Source organism: Aethalodelphis obliquidens, unplaced genomic scaffold (genome assembly GCF_003676395.1).
Source record: "Aethalodelphis obliquidens isolate GAN/ISIS:26980383/991018 unplaced genomic scaffold, ASM367639v1 scaffold31, whole genome shotgun sequence".
NCBI classification, from domain to species: Eukaryota; Metazoa; Chordata; class Mammalia; order Artiodactyla; family Delphinidae; genus Aethalodelphis; species Aethalodelphis obliquidens.
In genome coordinates, this window is record NW_020837975.1 from 11,001,281 (window position 1) to 11,021,668 (window position 20,388).

The 20,388-nt window shown below is 51.6% G+C and overlaps 2 protein-coding genes across 2 annotated transcripts in view; one reads left to right on the plus strand and one right to left on the minus strand.

The window, feature by feature from the left end:
* GLP1R (glucagon like peptide 1 receptor) overlaps nt 1-14,419 on the plus strand; it is a 35,897-nt gene extending 21,478 nt beyond the window's left edge. The window contains exons 8-14 of the mRNA XM_027127144.1: nt 4,283-4,343; nt 4,879-4,948; nt 5,069-5,157; nt 5,495-5,633; nt 6,535-6,576; nt 10,086-10,308; nt 14,129-14,419. Coding sequence (XP_026982945.1) covers nt 4,283-4,343; nt 4,879-4,948; nt 5,069-5,157; nt 5,495-5,633; nt 6,535-6,576; nt 10,086-10,253 — 569 coding nt within the window. The 3' untranslated portion in view covers nt 10,254-10,308; nt 14,129-14,419. The remainder of the gene's footprint in view (nt 1-4,282; nt 4,344-4,878; nt 4,949-5,068; nt 5,158-5,494; nt 5,634-6,534; nt 6,577-10,085; nt 10,309-14,128) is intronic.
* SAYSD1 (SAYSVFN motif domain containing 1) overlaps nt 9,906-20,388 on the minus strand; it is a 38,587-nt gene continuing 28,104 nt past the window's right edge. The window contains exon 4 of the mRNA XM_027127143.1: nt 9,906-10,133. The gene's annotated coding sequence lies outside the window, so the exon portion shown is untranslated. The remainder of the gene's footprint in view (nt 10,134-20,388) is intronic.

Below are 20,388 nucleotides of genomic sequence, written 5' to 3' on the forward strand. Positions count from 1 at the left end.
GGTCGGCCGGAAGCCAGCTGAGGAAAGGGTGGACCCTCGATGTGCCTGGAGCCCAGCTGGAAATGTTCTAGCCGAAAAAGTCTGCCAAGAACCATTGTGTCTTTTTTTTTGCTGGAACATTTCTGGTTGTGCTTCTGCCTCTCGCCATGTGGGATTCCGATGAGAACAGGGGTAGGATGGGGCAAGAGCTGAGACACCCACCCTAGCGGCCCCTCACCTCCACTTCCTACCCCGGAAACAGATGCAACGGCGCTTCCTCTCGAGGGGCCCACGGTGCCCATCCAGGATGGAGCCAGGAGCGGGCCCGTCTCTGGGCCTCCCACACCACAGGACCTGCCTTCCTCCTCCCGCTTGCCACTCACTCACTCACTCACTCCTCTTGCCTGCCTCGGGCTGCCCCCTGACCTCTGGGGACTTCCATGCTCCTCCCTTGATGTCCCCTCCTGCCCCTGAGCCTCTGCAAGGCTGTGCCCGGTCCAGCCCGCCTCCTCGGGAAGCTGCCTCGGGTTGCCTGGCCCCTGGCTCTGTGCTCCGTCTGGCCCTCTCGGTCTCCCTGTCCCTGTCCTCACACTTCATCCCTTGTTGCTGGTGCTCTTAGGCTACTTCATACTGTACGGCCCCATTTAGAGTACCTTGAAAGGGGCTTTCACGTGATCAGTGTCCTGAGGGCAGGGCCTTACAGACAGAGCAGGCATTGGAACCAGGCCTCCCGACTCCCAGGCCCTGGGCCCCATCGCCTGTCACACAGGGTTCTCTGGCCTGCACTGCATCTCTTTAGCCCCTGAGGGCCTGGCCGAGCAATCTCAGGTCTCTGCACAGGTGGGCAGGTGGGCCTGGCCTCTGCACACAGCTTCCTGCTCCTACCCTTCCTCCCTCCTCCGCCAGGGCCCAGCCCTTCCCTGCTTGGCCTTCCTCCCCTCCCAGGCCTCTTCATCCTGCTAGGGCCGTCAAACAGGCAGTGGGCAGCTGGAGAGCCCTGCAGCTAGCTAGGGGTGGGGGCGGAGTTAGGCCACTGAGGGGAGCCCTGGGAAGGCTGTCCTCAGGGTGGGGGAGCATGTCTGTCCATTCTGGGAAGCAGCATCAGCACTGTAGTGCTGTCACCATGGTGACCCGAGGGCAGGAACAATCTAAGGGATGGTGTGATGTGTGCAGAGGCATGTGGGTGGGTGGTGGAGGGTTTGGGGTGGGGGGTGCAGTGTCTCTGAGTAGGAAATGGGAAAGGGGGTGCCAGTCCTTTCCCACCACTTCACGCCCCAGCTTGGGGCTCAGAGTCTGAGGAGGCAAAAAAGGGCAGGACCCAGGGGACACCCCACTTCCCAATCATAACGTCCTTTTCTTGAGGAATTGGGATGGGGAGATACAGAGAGAGACAGAGGGACAAAGACAGAAGGACAGAGAGAGAGACTCACAGAGAGCCCAGAACTCTGTTGTGATGTCAAGAGGCTTGGCCCATGTTGGGATGCTCAGGAAACAACTTTTAGCTTCATATGCAAATGTAAGAATTAAAATTAGGATGCTGACACGTTGGGGGAATCCCCGAAAGGCATGTCAGCTTCTGCTGCCGTCCACGGGCGGCCGGGTGCCCCCATAACCCACCACAAGGAGGCTGCACAGGAGGGAGGCAAGTGATGGACGAGGGAATCATTACTTCTCAGAGCCACTTCTGTGTGTCTTAGTTCAAACTTTTTTCTCCAGCCTGTCTTGTTGATTTTCTAAACAGGCAAAGGATGAACCCAGCAGGGAGTGTGTCATGTTTGCAGGCGGCAGAGTGGTACCTGCATTTTTTTTTTTTTTTTTTTTTTTGGCTGTGTTGGGCCCTCGCTGCTGCATGCAGGCTTTCTCTAGTTGCGGTGAGCGGGGGCTACTCTTCGTTGCGGTGCGCGGGCTTCTTGTTGCGGTGGCTTCTCTTGTTGTGGAGCACGGGCTCTAGGCGCGCGGGCTTCAGTAGTTGTGGCACGTGGGCTCAGTAGCTGTGGCTCGTGGGCTCTAGAGCGCAGGCTCAGTAGTTGTGGCGCACGGGCTTAGTTGCTCCGTGGCATGTGGGATCTGCCCGGACCAGGGATTGAATCCATGTCTCCTGCGTTGGCAGGCGGATTCTTAACCACTGCGCCACCAGGGAAGCCCTGTACCTGCATTTTTAAAGACTTTGTTAAGGAGATGCTGATGAATGAATGAAGTTCACCAGGTCTGGCTGATAACATGAGTGTGCTCCCCAGTCCTGGAGTGGGGTCTCAGAGGAAGGCCAGCAGGTGCCTGGGGATGTCTAAGATGGAGGTTTCTGGACATGTGTGTGGCTCAGGGTGTTGGCATGTTCTTGCCTGGACAGCTTCCCTCTCTCATTGATACACTGACCCACTCACTCCTTTGTTCACGCATTCCCTTCTTACTGGGCCTCTTCTATGTGGCAGGCTCTGCACTACGTGCTGGAGCCTTTGCAGGCCATCTGCCTCTTGTCCAATCTCATGAAGGCCTGTTACTAAAGCATCATGGATGCTGAGAGGTCAGGGTTGTATAAAAATAAATGGCCAAGGAGAGAGCTATCTGATGACAGCGCTGGTCAGCCGTGAGCCGCTCTGCTTCCCCCAGCTGTCTGCACCGTCAAGCACAGTAGCTCCAGGCGTACGAGCTGCTCCGTAGCTACTGTTGAGTGGACATCCGTGTGCTGAGGATGTGGGTGATGGTGATGGGAAAGGCAATGAAGTGGGTTCTGCCCTGGAAATGTGCTCCTGGGGGAGACCCCTGAAGCCACACATGTATACACATGGACCCCCCCCCCACCACACACACATCGTGTCCACACCCCTTAACATGCACGCTCTTACTAGTCTCAGACACCCACATCTCCATCCCTGAGAGGCACTGATAGAGACAGGCTGGAGAGAGTTGGTGCGGAATGCCATCGAGGGTGGTGGCATTGTGGTCCTGTGTTCTAGTCCCACCTGTGTCCTCCTAAGCTGCCTATCCATCTTCTCATCTGTCACACAAGGATGGACAATCCAATTTTAAGTCAACAAACACATATTGAGCTCCCAGGTGAGATGGGCGCTGAGGCTCTGGAGATGAATGAGGCTTTGTCCTCAAGGAACTGGAAACCAGTGTATTAGTTACGTATGCTGCGTAGCAAATGACCCCACACTTAGCTGCTTAAGACAACAATTATGTCTCCCAGTTTCTATGGTCAGAATTCTGGGTTCAACTGAGATGTGTGCCTCGGGCTCAGGATCTCTCAGAGAGGTGCAGTTGAGCTGTCAGCCAGGGTAGCTGTCATCCCAAGGCTTAACAGGTTGGAGAATCCACTTCCAAGCTCACTGTCGAGTTTGTTGGCAGGAAGCTCAGGTCCAGGCTGGCTGTTGGCTGGAGGCCTCCCTCCCTTACCACAGGGGGCTCTCTGAGTGCCCTCATGACACAGCAACTGGTGTCCCCCAGGGCAAGTGATCAAATTAAGAGAGAAAGAGCCCAAGACATGCCTTTTATAACCTTTGAAGACCGTCTTTTATAGCCTAACCTCAGAAGTGACATGCCATCACTTCTGCTGTACGTTATTGGTCACATAGACCAATCTGAATACAGTGTGGACCGCACCTGGGTGGGAATACCAGGGGTGGGGTGGTTGGAGGCCATCCTAGAGGGTGCCCACCACACCATCCAGCCTCAGCCATGTGGGCAGTGTTGTGGTAGCTGTTGTTACTGTGGCCACTGTGCAGTCAGTTGGGCTGTCAGCGTCAAGGACAGGGCTCCTGTCCAGGCTTCTGCCCAGCCACGTGCAGGGGCGTGGGGGTAGGGGCAGGAGCCTGGAGGGGCTTCAGTGCCTAGAGGAGTTGACTGAGATGGACAGGTGGGCCGATGCAGGGGTGGGTGGCATCAGAGAGTTGGCCTGTTCCCACCTCGTCCAGCATGTCCTCCCTACCCCACTCTGGCCCCGTCTCTCACTACTTTGGTGTCTTTGTCCTTGTGTCTCAGCCGGGACCCTGGGGGCCAGCCCTGACAGTGTGCTTGGCTCGCGGGAGGGGGAGGGCTGTGAGGACTGTGACGTAGCCCCAGCGTGGTGGGGACCTCTAAGGAAGACTCTGGCGTGTTGGGGTGGGTGGTTCCTGCCGCCTCTTCTCCGAAGCACCCAGACCAGCCTAGTTCCATACCTGCCGGAAAGCGTGGCTTGGGGCCAGGCAAGGAGAGGGGCTGGAGGCGGGAGAGGCCCTGGTAGGAGAGGCCTCTGGGTGTGCCTAGCAGTGGCCCTGGCCTGCCAGCCCCTCTCCCCCCTCTCTCTTTCCCTCTCTCCTCTTAGGTGTTCCCCTGCTGTTTGTTATCCCCTGGGGCATTGTCAAGTACCTCTATGAGGATGAGGGGTGAGTGTCCTTCCTGCTCTAAGGGGGTGAGGGGTATGCTGAGGTCCCTGTGCTCAAACCCCATGGGTTTCCTTGGCCCCTGGCGTGTGCAGCTGCTGCCTGTTGGGAGGGTAAACTGAGGGACCAGGAGCTAAATTTATGAATTTAGTTCTCTAGTCCCCCTCCCTCCCCCTCCCCGGATGGTATGATGCCAAGAGTGCTGGGTCTGTGGGGTCCATGGTGCCCCCTGCAGGTTCTTCTGTAATAACCGAGTGAAACGTTTCTGTTATTTTGTGTTTGATGCTGAGTACACACACGAGTGTGACTGTAGGTTAATGAAGGGGCTGTGCGTATCTCTGTGTGTGAACGTGTATTCAGGACTCAGCGTGTGTGTGAGTCCTGGGACTGGTTGTCGGGTAGCTCCTGACGGCAGTGTTTGTGTGGGTCTGTGTGTGTCACTTTGCATGCCCACGTGTCTTTGTGTGCCCTGTGCCTGCACTGGGAGCTGGGGGGGTCTGTATGTCCAACCGGGTGCCCGTGTGTCTCTTCTCTCCAGCTGCTGGACCAGGAACTCCAACATGAACTACTGGCTCATCATCCGGCTGCCCATCCTCTTTGCCATCGGGGTGAGTGACGCTGTGGGGTGGGAGTGGGAGCTGCTGTGGGCCCGGGTGGCACTGGGCGGAGGAGGGGGGAGAGAGGGTGTCTTGAGAGGGCCTCCAGCCGCCCTTCCCTCTGCCCTGCAGGTGAACTTCCTCATCTTTGTCCGGGTTATCTGCATTGTGGTGTCCAAACTGAAGACCAATCTCATGTGCAAGACAGACACCAAGTGCAGGTGACGTAACTGCCTTTGCTGGGCACCCTCAGCCCTTCCTTCCGGCAGAGTCAGAGATCCTGGGGTGCTGAGCCTGGATCCCTCCATGATCTTTCTTCCTCCACCCAGGCCTGGCCTGAGACCCCAAGCCTTGCCCTCACCTCTGTACCTGGGCAGCTCCTGGGCTTCTGGGGGTCTCCACCTCTACTTCCTCCCCTCCAGGCAGCCTGTCCCAGGTTATTCGGTGGGGGAGGATGTCTGTGACCGAGACACCAGGGCTTGGTGGGGGTTGGGGGCACAGAACAGGGAGAAGAGTCCACGGGAGAGGTCCGGAATGCCACCTACACCCTGCCCCCAGGCTCGCCAAGTCCACGTTGACGCTCATCCCCCTGCTGGGGACCCACGAGGTCATCTTCGCCTTCGTGATGGACGAGCACGCCCGGGGCATGCTGCGTTTCATCAAGCTGTTCACAGAGCTCTCCTTCACCTCCTTCCAGGTGACCTCGAGCCTGGGGCCCCCCTCGAGCAGTCCCAGGGTGGGGATGGAGCGGGGACCAGCCTGTGTCATGCAGACAGGCAGCCTGAGGCCTGGGGGGAAAGTGGCCCTTACGCAAGTTATGTGGTTGGAGCAGAGCCAGAGTCCCCAGGTACGCTGACACCCAGGACAGTCTTCTCTATGAGCACATTGGACAAGAAATCTTCCCGGATGTCGCCGAGGGCACCCAGCCTGGCATGGCCACTGCTGCCCACTGGGCTGCTAGCTGGCGGCAGGTCCCCTGCCAGGTGCTTTACACACACTGTGCAGCTAATCCTAGCAGAATCCCAGGAGGTGTGCAGGACTATCCCATTTTCCAAAGGAGGAAACTGAGGCTCAGAGATGTTAAAATGAGATTTTCCAGGTCACATAGTTTCCAAAGCCAAGAATTGAGCCTCTCCACTAGTATTAGATGATGCTGAGGGGGTGCGAATGTCAGTGGGGGTGTAGGAATATAAGAAACTGGCCCCAGCTCCTCAAATGTCTTATGGGATGGCCACGAGCATGTGGGTCCACGCATGTGCACACACACAAATAGATCACAGGCCTGGAGCACTGGGGCTCCTGAGTGAACAAATAGGGCCTGGCAGGGAAGATTCCGTGTGATCAGAGGCGTACCTTCTCAGCTCAGGCCTCCTCCAGGAGCGGGTGGTCGAAGAACTTCCGCAGTTTCTGAGCAAGGGGTCTTCTCCGTCCTCCAGAAAGGAAAGGAGAAGGAACCCACCACCCCCATTTCTGGGCCTGACTGGGCTGCCCAGTCTAAGGAGGGGAATGTTGGGGGCAGAGCCCCAGGAGCTTCAGACTAGGCCCGCCTGCCGGGCGCCTCCCTCCCCTCCCTCCTGCTGACACGACTCTTGTTCCAGGGGCTGATGGTGGCCATCTTGTACTGCTTTGTCAACAATGAGGTAAGGCCTGCGGAGGGACGTGGAGCCCTGCTGGGCTGCTACCAATGGCCATCCTGTGGTTGTGCAGTGGGGTTCTTCAGTCTTTGCAGCTGAAATCCTTACCCCACTGAGGCACTGGAGTGGAGGAGGCACCTTATCCCTGCATGGTTGCCTGGGTCTCTCCATCTCTCTCTCTCTCTCTCTCTCTCTCTCTCTCTCTCTCTCTCTCTCACACACACACACACACACACACACACATACATGTGCAGGATGCCCTAACCATATATGAACTTGGGGAAGACCCAGCCTCATGTTAAGAGGGTCTTGAGTGAACAAGTGGTGGTGACTGTTACAAGTCCTTTGAAAATCACCATCTCATGGACTTGTCCCTGCCTCCCCGCAAAAAATATCGCTGCCAAAATTCTGGTTTCGATATTCTCATTTCTCACACATGAGAACGTTGAAGATCAGAGAGTCAGAGACACACCCCAGGTTTGGCCTGGAAATAGTGCAGAGTCAGGATTGAAATGAATTCTGACTGGAAGGAGAAAGCTCCCTTCTGTGCGTGCAGGCAAGGACCCTGTCCACCACGGGAAAGGGACCCTGTCCACCATGGGAAGCCACCCGTGGCTTCCTGGTGGCTGGGGTCGGGGGAGGGGGTTCTTGCTGAGCAGATCCCCAGCTGGCCTCACCCCTCGGGCTCTCCCAGGAGACCCTGCTCGGAGCGCCCAGAGAGCCTGCCTTGTTCAGGCACATTGCCCGGTTCCTTTCAACCCTCCGCAGACGCCTCAGGCCCTGGCTCCTCCAGGCCCACGGACAGACATGTCACCATCACTGGGTCACAAAAACACACGTGGCTCCTGGGCTGCGACCTCTGTCCATAAGAGCTGTTCTCCAGGCCCAGGGTTGCCTCGGCAATGCGGGGTACTTGTGACCCAAGGAGAAAAGATGGCCCTGGCATTGGTCCTGCGTGGCTGCCAAGGCCTGTGCCAGCTGCCACTGGGCAGGGAGTGGGCACAGGGGAGGGGAGGCCTGGGGGGTGGCTTTGCTGTGGCTCTTGTGACTCGGGAGCCTGAGTGCTGGTCCTGAGTTCTGCTCCTGCCCGGCTGTGCGACCGGGGCAGTCACCGCTTCTCTCCCCAAGTGTAAATGCAGGTGAATGAGCTTTACCAACTCAGCCCAAATCCCAGAGCCTGGCGTGGTGCCCGGCCCGAGGACATCAGAGGCAGGAATGAGGGTAAACTGAGGGTGAGGAGGCATGCTGACAGGAGTGCTAGCACAGGGGTCCAGGATTCATGTTGTCGTCTTTGTTGTTTCACTGTGAGAGCTCAGTAACAGAAGAAATCCAATGTCAGGTGCTCGTTTAGTCAGTCATTTATTCATTTGGCTCATTTAAAACAACACGTATCGGGAGTACCTGATACCTGCTGGGCACTGTGTGAGGTCCAGGAAGGAAGGACCACACTGTGTGTGGTCCCGGCCCTCATGGTGCACCTCCCAAGTGTGGGGGAGAGGGGGAGACATGGCCAGAAACAAGCGTGGCCTAGAGTCATGGGCGGGGACTTCCCTGGCGGTCCAGTGGTTAGGACTCCGCGCTTCCAGTGCAAGGGGTGTGGGTTCGATCCCTGGTCAGGGAGCTAAGATCCCACCCGCCGCAGGGCATGGCCAAAAAAAAAGAGTTAAAAGAGTCATGGACGGCAGGAGACCAAGGGTTAGGACACTGGCTTTGGAGTCAGCCCAGATCTAGGTTCAGGTCCTGGCTGAGATTGGGAGAAATACTTAAATCTCTGCACCTCAGTTTCCTTACCTTTAAGCAGGTTTCTGTGAAAGTCAATACTCTATGGAGAGCGCTGGGCATGTTGTAAGCGCCCTGTGAATGATGGTTTCTAATGACAATTGTCATTACGGGGGCCACAGCAGAGGTTCAGGAAAAGTGCTGAGGGAGAGGGAGGCAGAAGGGGACACAGTCCTGGTCCTGTCCGACTTCTTGCTGGTATCCGTGAGACCTCTCCAGTCCCCGAGGTGGCTTCCCATGGGTGTGCCTCAGTTTACCGTCTCTCTCCCCACCTCCCCAGTGAAGGGCTGTGCCACAAGACTGGCCTGCCTGCTGCTGCACAGGCAGAGGCCACCACCGGCCTCGGGTGTCCTCATCCCAGCTGTCAACACACACGTCACACACTCAGCCGGGTATCGAACTGGCACGGAGCAGGGGGGCCATGGGTGGTGTCTACTCAGCCTCCCTCCCTCACCCAAGCCTGGGCTTGGCGACGCTGCCTGGGATACTGGGGCCATCCTGGCAGGCAGGCTCTGGGCCATCTCGGCTTCACTCAGTTCAGAGAAAGTTCTTTTAAGGAAAGGCACGTGGCCACGGCAGGCACCCTGCTGGGCTTAGCTAGATGGATGGCAGCCCTGCAGGAAGAGAAGCAGGGTGTTTGCACAGGGACTGATGGGGCGTTGGCAGTGAGCCTCTTACCCACAGCTGCTGACAGCTGGCCGTCCTGGTGGCTGGGGCCTGAGAGGGAGAGTCCAGGCCCCAGATACCCTGATGTGGGGAGGCCTGGTGGCAAGGCGGCGGGGGTCGGCGGGGGGGCATCAGAGAAGCTCTGGAAAGCAAACATGGGCACATCCCCTGATAGGGCACTCCAGATGCCCTGGGCTGGCTGTGCAGGTTCCAGCAGCCTGTCTGGGGGACCAGCATCATGGGCCATCACGAGGAACCACGGCATTGCCACAAGCCCTCCAGTGACTTGGGCTCTGCAGCGTTACTTGGTTTGTATCCTTCTGCTCCCACAACCTGGTCCCCAAGCATCAGCTCTCTTGAGAAGGCTTTTCCTGATGGGGACGCTAAGCCCAGCAAAGCAGGGATTCTCGTTGGTTGAACTCACCTGGGCAGCACCCACTGTGGGTTGGGACCAGTTCCTGGATGGGATTAGTGCAAATCCAGGCTGAGAAGCCCTTGTCCACAGCCCCCTCTTCACTGCTACTACTAGTTCCAGCCTCATTCTCCCCGTCTCCTCTTCCTCCCCCACGAGGCACTGGGGCCTGGATAAAAGCCCTTGGGGAGTTTAGAAAGGTCTGGTGTGGACGCCTTGAGGGGCAGGGAGGGCTGTCCCTCTTCTCAGTCACCCAAACTGAAATCAGCAGAGTGCTTGCTCTGAAGTCAGATTCTCTCTTTTCCTTTTCTTCTCTCTCCCATCTTCCGTCTCCTCGCATCTCTCTGTCACTCCTTCTCTTCCGTTAAATAATACTGTGATGGATTGTAAAAGGTACTTAGCCGAGTCACAGAGTTTAGAGATGGAAGAGACCAATTAGATCATCAAGCCCGGCTCTTTCCCGAGAAGAAGCAGAAAATAGGAGACAACAATAAACAATTTTATTGGGATATTAATTTAGGCGCCCGGAGGCCTTGACTTGTGTCTCTTAATATAATGCGGTGGATTTTTTCTCTTCCCTGCTAATGTAATAATGGGGCCATATTGTGGGCAGTTGGTTTGCATGATGGCTTTTTCTTCCCTCCTTCTCCAACGGAAGGTCCAGATGGAGTTTCGGAAGACCTGGGAGCGCTGGCGGCTCGAGCACCTGCACATCCAGAGGGAGAGCAGCATGAAACCCTTCAAGTGTCCCACCAGCAGCCTGAGCTGTGAGGGCACAGTGGGCAGCAGTGTGTACGCAGCCTCCTGCCAAGCCTCCTGCAGCTGAGACTCCAGCACCTGCCCTCCCTGTGGTCTCGCCGCCGGCTGGGCAGCCATCCCAGGTGGGAGAGACCCTCCCGGGGAACGGGGGAAGGGGGTGCAGGGGGAGCTGCACATGCACACACACATACTTCCCTGCCTTCCCTCCCTAAGCTCATCAGACAGGCAAATGGGACCTGTGGACACATTTTCTCCGGGGAGAAGTGGCCTGTTAATTTGATCACTGTGGCGGGCAGAGGAGAAAAAACGATTGCTGCTAAAACGAGGAGGATTTCTTCCTGTTAAGTCACAAGGCCCCTGGGGTTCCCCCGGACTCAAACTCAAGGTCAATGGCTTATTAGTGGGACTGGGGCTTGTAAGAGGACACGGCTCCGAAGGAGGCGGATGTAACCTCCGCCAAGCACGGAGCTTGGGTAACGCCAGCCACCCCCGACCTGCCTCCTCGTTAAGGGAGCCCGAGCACATGTCCGGGTGGCTCGTTTCCCTCATCTGGGCCCTCATCTCTCACCATTCACTGCCCCAGCGGGTGGTGTTGAGAATGCACGTTGAGAAGGTGTCTGAAAGTTTTCTTTTCTGGTCCTTCCTTCTTCCCTGGATATTTGAGTTGCTTTGGTGCCTGCGCCCACCACGCCCAGGGAACCAAGGCAGGGCCGCCGCCCAGGAGTCCAGCCCTGGGTATGAGCTCTGAATACTATTCTGGAGATGCTCAGGAATCCTGTGGGGCTCACCTAGGGGATTTCAGGAATGTCCATGCTGGGGGTGTAGACTACTCGCTACTGTTGGGAACCCGAAAGGCAGAGAGAGATTGCCTCCTCCTCTCCATGGACGTGCTTTTTACTTGTGAACAGATAGTGTATCTCGCGTGGGTGTTTGGGTGCGCCCTCTTAACTTTAGGGGATGTGACCAAGAAGAGACTCTTCTGGGGACTCTACCAGTCCCCACTGTGACCGTGCAGGCGGGCTTCCCCTGCCCTTTGAAATTCCCCCGCTTGGGAGCTTGTATGTACTTTGCTCATTCTTCTCTGTTGCTGTGACTAGTCTGTATGTGCACATGTGCAACTCTGATTTCCCCCACTACATACTAAATCACTAAGTCCTAAGTCACTGGTGGTTTTGATGTTGCTTGGGGTTGTGGGATAGATAATGATTTGACTCATCCATGCTTTGGGCTACTGAATGTTTGCCCTGCCTCCAGCCTCATCCCATAAATAATGAGCATCGGAGAGGCTAGAGGGAGAAAACCTAGCAATCCTGCCCCAGCCACAGGGGAAAAGCAGACATGTAGCACCACTGCAGAGACCGAGACAAAAGGGGAACAGCCGTACCCCAGAGGCTGGCAATGGAGTTCATGGATGTGGAACTCAGAGCAGAAGAGAACTCTTGGGAGTCCAGACCTTCTGGGAGGGCAGAAGGAGACTCTCTGGATGAGTTCCTTTATGAATTGATCTTTCCCTCCTCCTTTTTGAGTGGCGGGGACCCTCCCCCAAAGCCTCATGCCAGACACATTCTCCTCTGCCCCTCAGAAAGGCATGTGATGTGCAGGGAAAATAATAATGGGACGTAAAACACATCAAGCAGAAAATTTCTTATACTCCGGCTTCAGTGAAGTGTTGTGTCTCTGTTAATAGGGAAGTGGAACCTCAGGCTAAAGAAAGGATTTATGAAGACTGCCTCCTAGACTGAGAAAATGTAGACAGGTGGGGGCAAGGACAGTCCTGCTTGCCCAGAATAAGGGCAAACTCCCTGACAGCCATCTTGCATTTGCTTTTGTCTTCGGGGTGGCGAGTGCGGGGGGAGAAAAGTGCTGGTGGGCTGATTGGGGGGAATACAGCTCTGGTGCCAGTGTTTCCATTTTGGATAAAGTGAAAACATTTGAGAATCATTAATACGCTACACAGCAACAAAGAAAGGGACCGATTGATATTATCTTCAAGAAATAAATTTTTGAGGGGAAGAATTGTTGGGAGAAGGTAGTTAGGCACTTGGGACGCTCAGACCATTTGGTTTACACTGTAAGTTCTTTTTCCAGTTCGTACTGATTCCTGGTTTCAGAATGCTCATCACACCCCCCTGCCCCAAGCCTTTTAACACCGAGGAACGGTTTCCTTATCGGATACATACCAAATGCTGAATTGAAGAAATATTTTCTTTGCTCCAAGACCTGCACTATTAATATTCATTTGAGTGGCAGTGCACTCCCTCCAAGGCTATTCCCAAACTCTCCTAAGCTAAATACAGCACTCTAACAGATCTGGGAACTATTGAATGCAATGTACTCAGAAATCCCGCTAGCTGTTTCCATGCCTGGCCATAAGTCTGGAGCTTGCGGAGAACACTCTTGCTTGCCTCTGTCCTGGGGGTACTGTCACTGACCCGCAGGATTAGGTGTTTTGTGAGTTGTGCAGTCTGGTCGCATTACTGTCATGAAGAGAGGCTGAGTTCAGCACTCTGGCCAGCTCCCCCCTGAACTTGCAAGGGGCTTATATCATGTCAACTCATCTTTTCATATGAATCTTTGGAGCCACTAAATCACAGAACTGAGACAAACCACTTACAATGCAAAGTTGCCTTCCCTTTAAAACAACTTTCCCGATTTGCAATTGCCTCAATGCAATTTATGCTGAAGACTACAGCAGTGGAGTTCTCAGAGACTCAGAGCGGGGAAAGATCTTGGAGATCGCTCTGCTCTGGTCTAGAGGATTGAGGAGGGTAGCTTGCAGAGGTGATCTGCCCAAGGTCACAGTGCTAGATGGTGGCTGAGCTGGGCTAGGACCCAGGCCAACTTCCACCTCCGGGTCCAGTGAAGCCTCTGGAAAGGATAGGTGAAAAATATAAATGGCCATTCAAGACACTCGAAGTGAAAGTTGGCAGTGTTATCTGGAGTTGCAGTTAAAGAGAAAACACAGCAGCAGAAATAGACAAGTCAGATGGCACAGGTGCCGTCTCCTCAATGATTTATACCGCTGAGAACAGGGGGAGGGTGTGCTTTACTACCTACTCTAGTACCTCATTCATCCTTGTCTTAAAATTAAGAAATGAAATGCATCAGAGCACATGTATACATAGAAACAGCAAGTGAGCGTTTTTTTTAAACATCTTGAGGTATAATTGCTTTACAATGTTGTGTTAGTTGGTGCTGTATAAAGAAGTGAATCAGCAACACGTATATATGTATCCCCATATCCCTCCCTCTTGCGTCTCCCTCCTCCCTATCCCACCCCTCTAGGTGGTCACAAAGCACCGAGCTGATCTCCCTGTGCTACACGATATAAATGAACATTGTGGTACATGACTTTTTTTTTTTTAACATGACTATTTTTGAATTATGGTTTTCTCAGGGTATATGCCCAGTAGTGGGATTGCTGGGTGTATGGTAGTTTTATTTTTAGTTTTTTAAGGAAACTCCATACTGTTCTCCATAGTGGCTGTATCAATTTACATTCCCACCAACAGTGCAAGAGGGTTCCCTTTTCTCCACACCCTCTCCAGCACTTATTGTTTGTAGATATTTTGATGATGGCCATTCTGACCAGTGTGAGGTGATACCTCATTGTAGTTTTGATTTGCATTTCTCTAATGATTAGTGATGTTGAGCATCCTTTCATGTGTCTGTTGGCAATCTGTATATCTTCTTTGGAGAAATGTCTTCTGCCCATTTTTGGATTGAGTTGTTTGTTTTTTTTGATATTGAGCTGCATGAGCTGCTTGTATATTTTGGAGATTAATCCAGGTGAGCCATTTTTGACGGCAAATCCAGCACTCTTTTGATGGGTTGGCTTAATGTTTTTCTGATGCATCTGTGCTTGTTTGGGAAGTTGTACTGATAGCCACACATAGTGGAGAAAAAGAACCTAAACAAAGACCCTCTTCTTTTCCTCTCTAGTGCTCCCTGAAGTTGGAGACGACTAGCAAACTGGGCAACTTTAGCCTAGCAAAGATGGCACAGCCGCCACGGAGGGCAAACACAGTCAGTTCACATCCAAGTCCCAAAAGGCTTGGTCCCCTCATCGGTGTGGGCCATGTTTCAGCAGCTGCTGTCCCCATTCCCTCCTGTTTCTTCCAGAAGCAAAGAACACTGTGTGTGTGTGTGTGTGTGTGTGTGTTGTGTTGTGTTGTGCATAGCAGCATAAAGTTAGGAGATGATGAATCCAGAATCATCCCACCCACTGTGAAGGTCAGGGGACCGCAGAGCCTGGGGCAAGGATGGGTGGGAGCCTGAACGATAGATGCTTCCTCTCCATGCACAGACAGGGCTCCCATTATTGCTAATGCCTGCGACGTGCTCAGGGAAGGCAAGATACACTCCGAAGGGTTATTTTCCCTCCACTGAATTGATTCTAATCTACAGTGCTGACCCTGCTTTTGGTTCCTAAGAGCCAAACTCTGTAAAAAATATGTCAGCTTACTCTGCTAAGACAGCTATATGAATGACATGCTAAAACTCAACAGAAACCAAATTAGTATCAACTCTTTTTTTTCCTTTTCACGGCTGCAGCGAATTTTCTTGAGGGGAAAAAAATGACCCAATGTGAGAAACTCCTGCAAACAACATCACCTTGTCCCTACGGTGTTACCTGCTGGCTCAAACCAGCTCTCCTGCCTCATGCCGAGGGCCGTATCAAGGAAGCGTTGTTAAGCAGTATAATTTCAAACACTTAAAGCCACAGTGTGTCCACAGTATCTATAATTATTTCTGCTCTGGATACAGATTGGCAGGAAGCAGATAAGCATAATCATTTTCCAATTAACTCCCCAAAGTCTTTTGGACTTGGCCTATACCTGAATCTATCAGAGGAGAGAGTTTTCTCTCTTCCCTTCTCCCACCCTCATTCCAACCAGTTTTTCGGGATCTCATCCAGCAGGGGTGCATTTGTCCCCTGAGGCATCCGACCTCCTCCCCAGCCCCACATTTACCCCCTCTCACCTCCCATCCCTGAGGTGAGCTTCCCACACTTCTCCCCCAGCTGCCTCAGTAAGAGGTGACCCTGCCAGGTGTGCTGGGAATGCCGTGCTCTTGGCTGTGACCAATTTCGGGGTGCAGCTGAGAGTGAGGCGTTGCCAGGGCTGAAGTGATGCCCCACATCCCACACTCTGGCACAGCGAGGAGCATTGCAGCCAGCAGTGTGGATCCTAACTTACATTGGGGTTATGCAACCTTGCGGATGGGGCCTGTCAAAACTATCAGTCATCAGTCAACCCCGACAATCTAGCGTGACTAATTATCTCTGTGTCAGAGCAATCCAGGAGAAGAAAAACATATATAAATGAGAGTGTTTGGATTTGGTGGGAAAAAAAGAGCTCCCAGCAAAGTATGGAACATACAACAAGTTAGGGTCTAGGCTTTCCTGCAAGGGGAACCAGTGGGGGTGGTCAGGAAGGGGCAAGATTCGCAGCAGACAGACAGACAGACAGCGCTGGATCTTGCCAAATGGTTCACGCTTTACTTCCAAATCTGCAGTTCCTCTAAGCTCCTCCCACTAAAAATAATCACACCCTCAGAGCAGATAAACCTGAACATGAGTTTTGGAGGGGGGTTGATGCAGAGCTTAGGTGCACCAAGAGAGACGCGAGCCAAGCTCTCAGGAGGGACAAAGCTGAATTTTATCTTCAGTGCTCTCGGGGGATGTGTGCGCTTCATGAATGTTTAAACAAGATCATCTTCATGTGATTTCTTAATGCATAAATTCATGTAAAATATGACCTGCGTCTATAGGTAGCAAATGTGTATGGTGTATAATTCCTTGTACAGATGCGAATGGACTCGGGCTCTTTCCTAATTTGCCTTGTAAGTCAAATAAAAGCCTGTCGTTACTGTGTCTCTCCTGCTTTTCCTTGGGAGGAGGTTTTCTGCAAGGTTGACCCAAGTGACTCATGGTGCAGTGGGAAAACACAAAAGATGCCGTTTCCAGCCCAAGGGGGGGAAGAATCCTTGCTCATTACTCATAGCGTGATTTTCACCTTCAAAGCACTTACCAAGTACTAACTTATCCATCGCAGCCTTTGTGCAGGGACTGCACTGTCATTTAATTAGGGAAGTCGGGTGGTCGAGTGGCTTACACAATGACTGAAAGCCATATATGGATGGGTATTTAATTCCACTCATTCATTTGATCTCCTGTCTAAATGAACTCAGTCCATTAAATCCATCTTTTAAAAAATGCTATAAAAGCACAAACCTTGTGTGCAAAGCAGCCACAGAATCTGAATGGAGCTGCCACTAAGAGATTCATCTTCAGAAAAATGAACTTTTCTCCAGTTTTAATAATCGCACGCTCTCCGGATTTGCAACTCACTCTCACGGAAGAGCAGAGGAATTGCAGATTCTCCCTAGTCCCTCCACCATTTCAGTCACCCCTGTTTGAAGATCACTGTACTGTTCTTACCTGAATGTCTCCTTAAACACACCTCTTTTTTAGACAAGCTGTGGGAATTGTTCCTTTCAGACATAAGAATCATAATTCTTACTCTGAGAGCAAACTACAAATACAGCCAATTCCTGAGACGTGCCGACAGAACATCTGCATTTTGGTTTATCTGTACCCATCCTGCTTTCAGCTTCATTCACTCCCCTGTTGACAGTCTCGCCTTTCTGGGTCCTCATTCTTCCACTCAGCAGGAGCAGGATGGAGCCAGGAGGTTTCTTCTCCCTTCCCCACCTCCAGGAAAACACCTGCCCAAACCAGTAACGACCGCCACGTTTGTACGACATATGAGTCAGATAGAGGCGACCTCAGGGAAAAAGGTGCACTGCAGCTTAATGGGGCTTAGCCCCAGCCTGAAGAAAGGGTAAGCGGAGCTGCCTTCTCTGCTGAGGGCCAGCCACGGAGGAAATAAATGAGAATTGCTGGCCTCCAAACTCACCCACGTTCACACGCGTTGTAAAGCCACATTCCAGGGACTGATGCCCCACCGGTGTGAAGGATCTCACTCATATGCCATGTGTGTTGACATTCCTAAGGGGTCGGAATCTCCCCCCAACCAACCCAAAATCTTCAGTCACTGTCCTCTCAAAAGCCTATGCCATAAATGTGCTATTCAGTGTCTTTCAATCTCTCTCCACCCTCCTTCTTTCCCTCCCTCTCTCTCTTACACACACATTTCTCTACAGAGAAATACTGAAAACAGGTCTCCCTTACCAGAAATAGTGGGGAAAAAAACCCAGCAGTACAAACTGGAATAGATGACAAATGTAGCCGGAGAGTTGGAGAACATAGGAAAATAGATTCAATATGGGGACAAGGAAGGAGTAGAAACTGAGTGTCCTCAAAGGTGGGAAGGATAGGTGGGAAGGAGGCGTTGAAGAGGCCAGAACATAAGCAAAGTGAATAACGAAAAACAGCAGGCTGTTTAAATGTGGAAAAGAGCTGTAGTGAAAGAGGGGAGGAAATTGCAGAGGTAGAAAAAAGAATGAGAATTACAAGTGGCGAGCCATAGCGGGCCAAGTTGGGAGCCTGTCTCTAGTCAATGTTATTAACTCCTTCCATAAATCTGAGCTCTTCCCCTGGAGAGTTCTCTAATCCCAAGCTGTGATAGATTATTTTCTTTGGTACAAAGGCTCATTTTAACTAACATAATGATTTTAGAAAGAGAAGAAGACCCACAGCCTAGAGCAAATCCAATAAAAAAAATTTTTTCCCCACTGGTAACAGGACTCCAGTGTTAGAATGAATTAATGTGGCTCTTCCTCATGTAGGACCAATAGTCCTCAGAATTTATTGGTGTTACAACCTCCAAGAATAAAATCAATAGCTGAGAATTATAAATGCTGAGCAGTCCCATGCCAAGGGATGGGAAGCTCTTTGGGGCTGAAGCAGGCTGGTAACACCTGGAGGGGATTGGTAAGCATTTTTTTTTTTTTAACTTTCCATATCTCTAGGGTGAAAGAACAAGGACTTGAAATAATGTTTACAGAAGCCTTTTCAGTGCCAATGACCTAAGGTGCAATTAGAAACACAGTTCAGGACTTGGAAACATAACTACACAAGTTTAATAGCTACAACAAAAAGACCATGGCTACTCTGCCTTTTAGGTCCAGTCTTCAACAATCTATAACCATTTATGTACATTTCTGGCTTAAAAAGACAAGTGTTTTAATGCCATACATTTTGCCCTCCAGAAAGTTTCAGAACCTTCAAAATTCCTAGTAACTTGAATTTATACTTATATTGAACCCCACTGGTACCCACCAATTAGATGTCACTTTACAATGAAATTACCCTCAAGGTCTTTCATCTTTCAAATCCTGGTATGGGAGGCAGAGAGTAGAGAACCAAAACGCAGGAGACACATACCCAAGTAAAGGCATCTCACTCTGGTTATGCCAAATCAATGTCCTTCCAACAACATCCTTTGGAAGGATAGTTAAAAGTACAGTTGAAAAGACATCTTATGTGCATTCATATTATATAAGTGAATCATGTTACATTAAGAACACAGTATAATTCTTCAGTATAATTTCTTGGCAATCAAGAAAAACATCCTTATCACCACACTTTACATAAGGTATTTACAAAAACACCTTCTTTTAGAAACTGGTAAAGATCATGAAACCTGCCAACCAAAGCATGATGGAGCCACAAGTCCAGAAAAGATGCCACATCATAGAGTCTTAGCATCAGCTGCCACCACAATTCTTTCACATTCTCCTGGCCTTGAACTCCGTCTGCTTCTCACATACAGCCCCTCTTCTAGCAGGAGGGGTCCCTTGCCTTTCAGGCACCTTCACTGGGTTAGTTTTAGTGTCACTCTTTACATCAGAAATGCAACAGCTCTTGAGATACTTTGCATCCACGGTGTAGACCCCTTGAAAACACGCCAAGTCACCCAAATTCCAGTACTGGAGTCATCTCCATGACATGTGGCACACACTCTCTGCATCAGCCACCCACATGGAGAGACATTGTTCAGCTGCACTCGAAGTGGTGCACTAATGCAGATTTCCTAAGGTTACAGCAGGGAGGTCACGGACACCTGGTGTGGACTCTTCAGGATCTGACCTCTCTCTCCTCCCTGGGGTTGCGTCCTCCAAAGCCATCAGATCCTGACATGAATTTCCTATCTGATCATCTCCCAATTCCCAGCCTTGCATTGACCAGCCTTGTGGCTTCCTCTGCTTCTGTGAAACAGGTAAATCGTCTAGGAAATTCTCTTTCCATAAATAGTTCTTTGAAAATTACATATGGGGCAGAACTTATAATCTATATGAAGAGCCAAAAGAGCCAAATACATTATTTTTTTCATGGATGGGGATCTAGAACAAAGCAATTCTTTCATATCGCCCTGTGCCAATCCAACATATAATACATTTGGCACTGCCAAACTCAGTCTAAATCTCAGGGGAAAAGTCATGAGAGGAATACAGTAAAAACAAACTCTGCATAATAAAGCTATTTTTGGGGCTTCCCTGGTGGCGCAGTGGTTGAGAATCTGCCTGCTAATGCAGGGGACACGGGTTCGAGCCCTGGTCTGGGAAGATCCCACATGCCGCGGAGCAACGAGGCCCCTGAGCCACAACTACTGAGCCTGCATGTCTGGAGCCTGTGCTCCGCAACAAGAGAGGCCGCGACAGTGAGAGTCCCACGCACTGCGATGAAGAGTGGCCCCCGCTCGCTGCAACTAGAGAAAGCCCTCGCACAGAAACGAAGACCCAACACAGCCAAAAATAAATAAATTTAAAAAATAAAGCTATTTCTGTCCATAGAGATTGTCCACTATAAATGGACTGCTACATGTATAAAAAAATATTCTGTCTATAAACACATATGCTTTTCTCTAGGAGTTACCAAAATGCGATCAATATTATTAGTAAAGCAACTAAATGAGAGGAGGAGAGAGGAGGAGAAAAAATGGAGATATGGGAGCAGAGTTCTGTTTTAGATTGGGTTGTCAGGGAAGGCCTTTCTGATGACATAACATGAGAGACCTGAACGGAGTGGGGGAACAAGTCCTAGGATCATCTGGGGAAGTGAGTTCTAAGCAAAAACCCTAAAGCAGAAGCCTATTTGGTGTGTTAGAGTAGGAGTCAGTAAACTATGGCCCACTACCCGGTTTTATAAATAAAGTTTTATTGGCACACTCATTTATTCACAGCATTCTATGGCTGCTTTTGCTCCACAATGGCGAAGCTGAGTAGTCATGACAGGG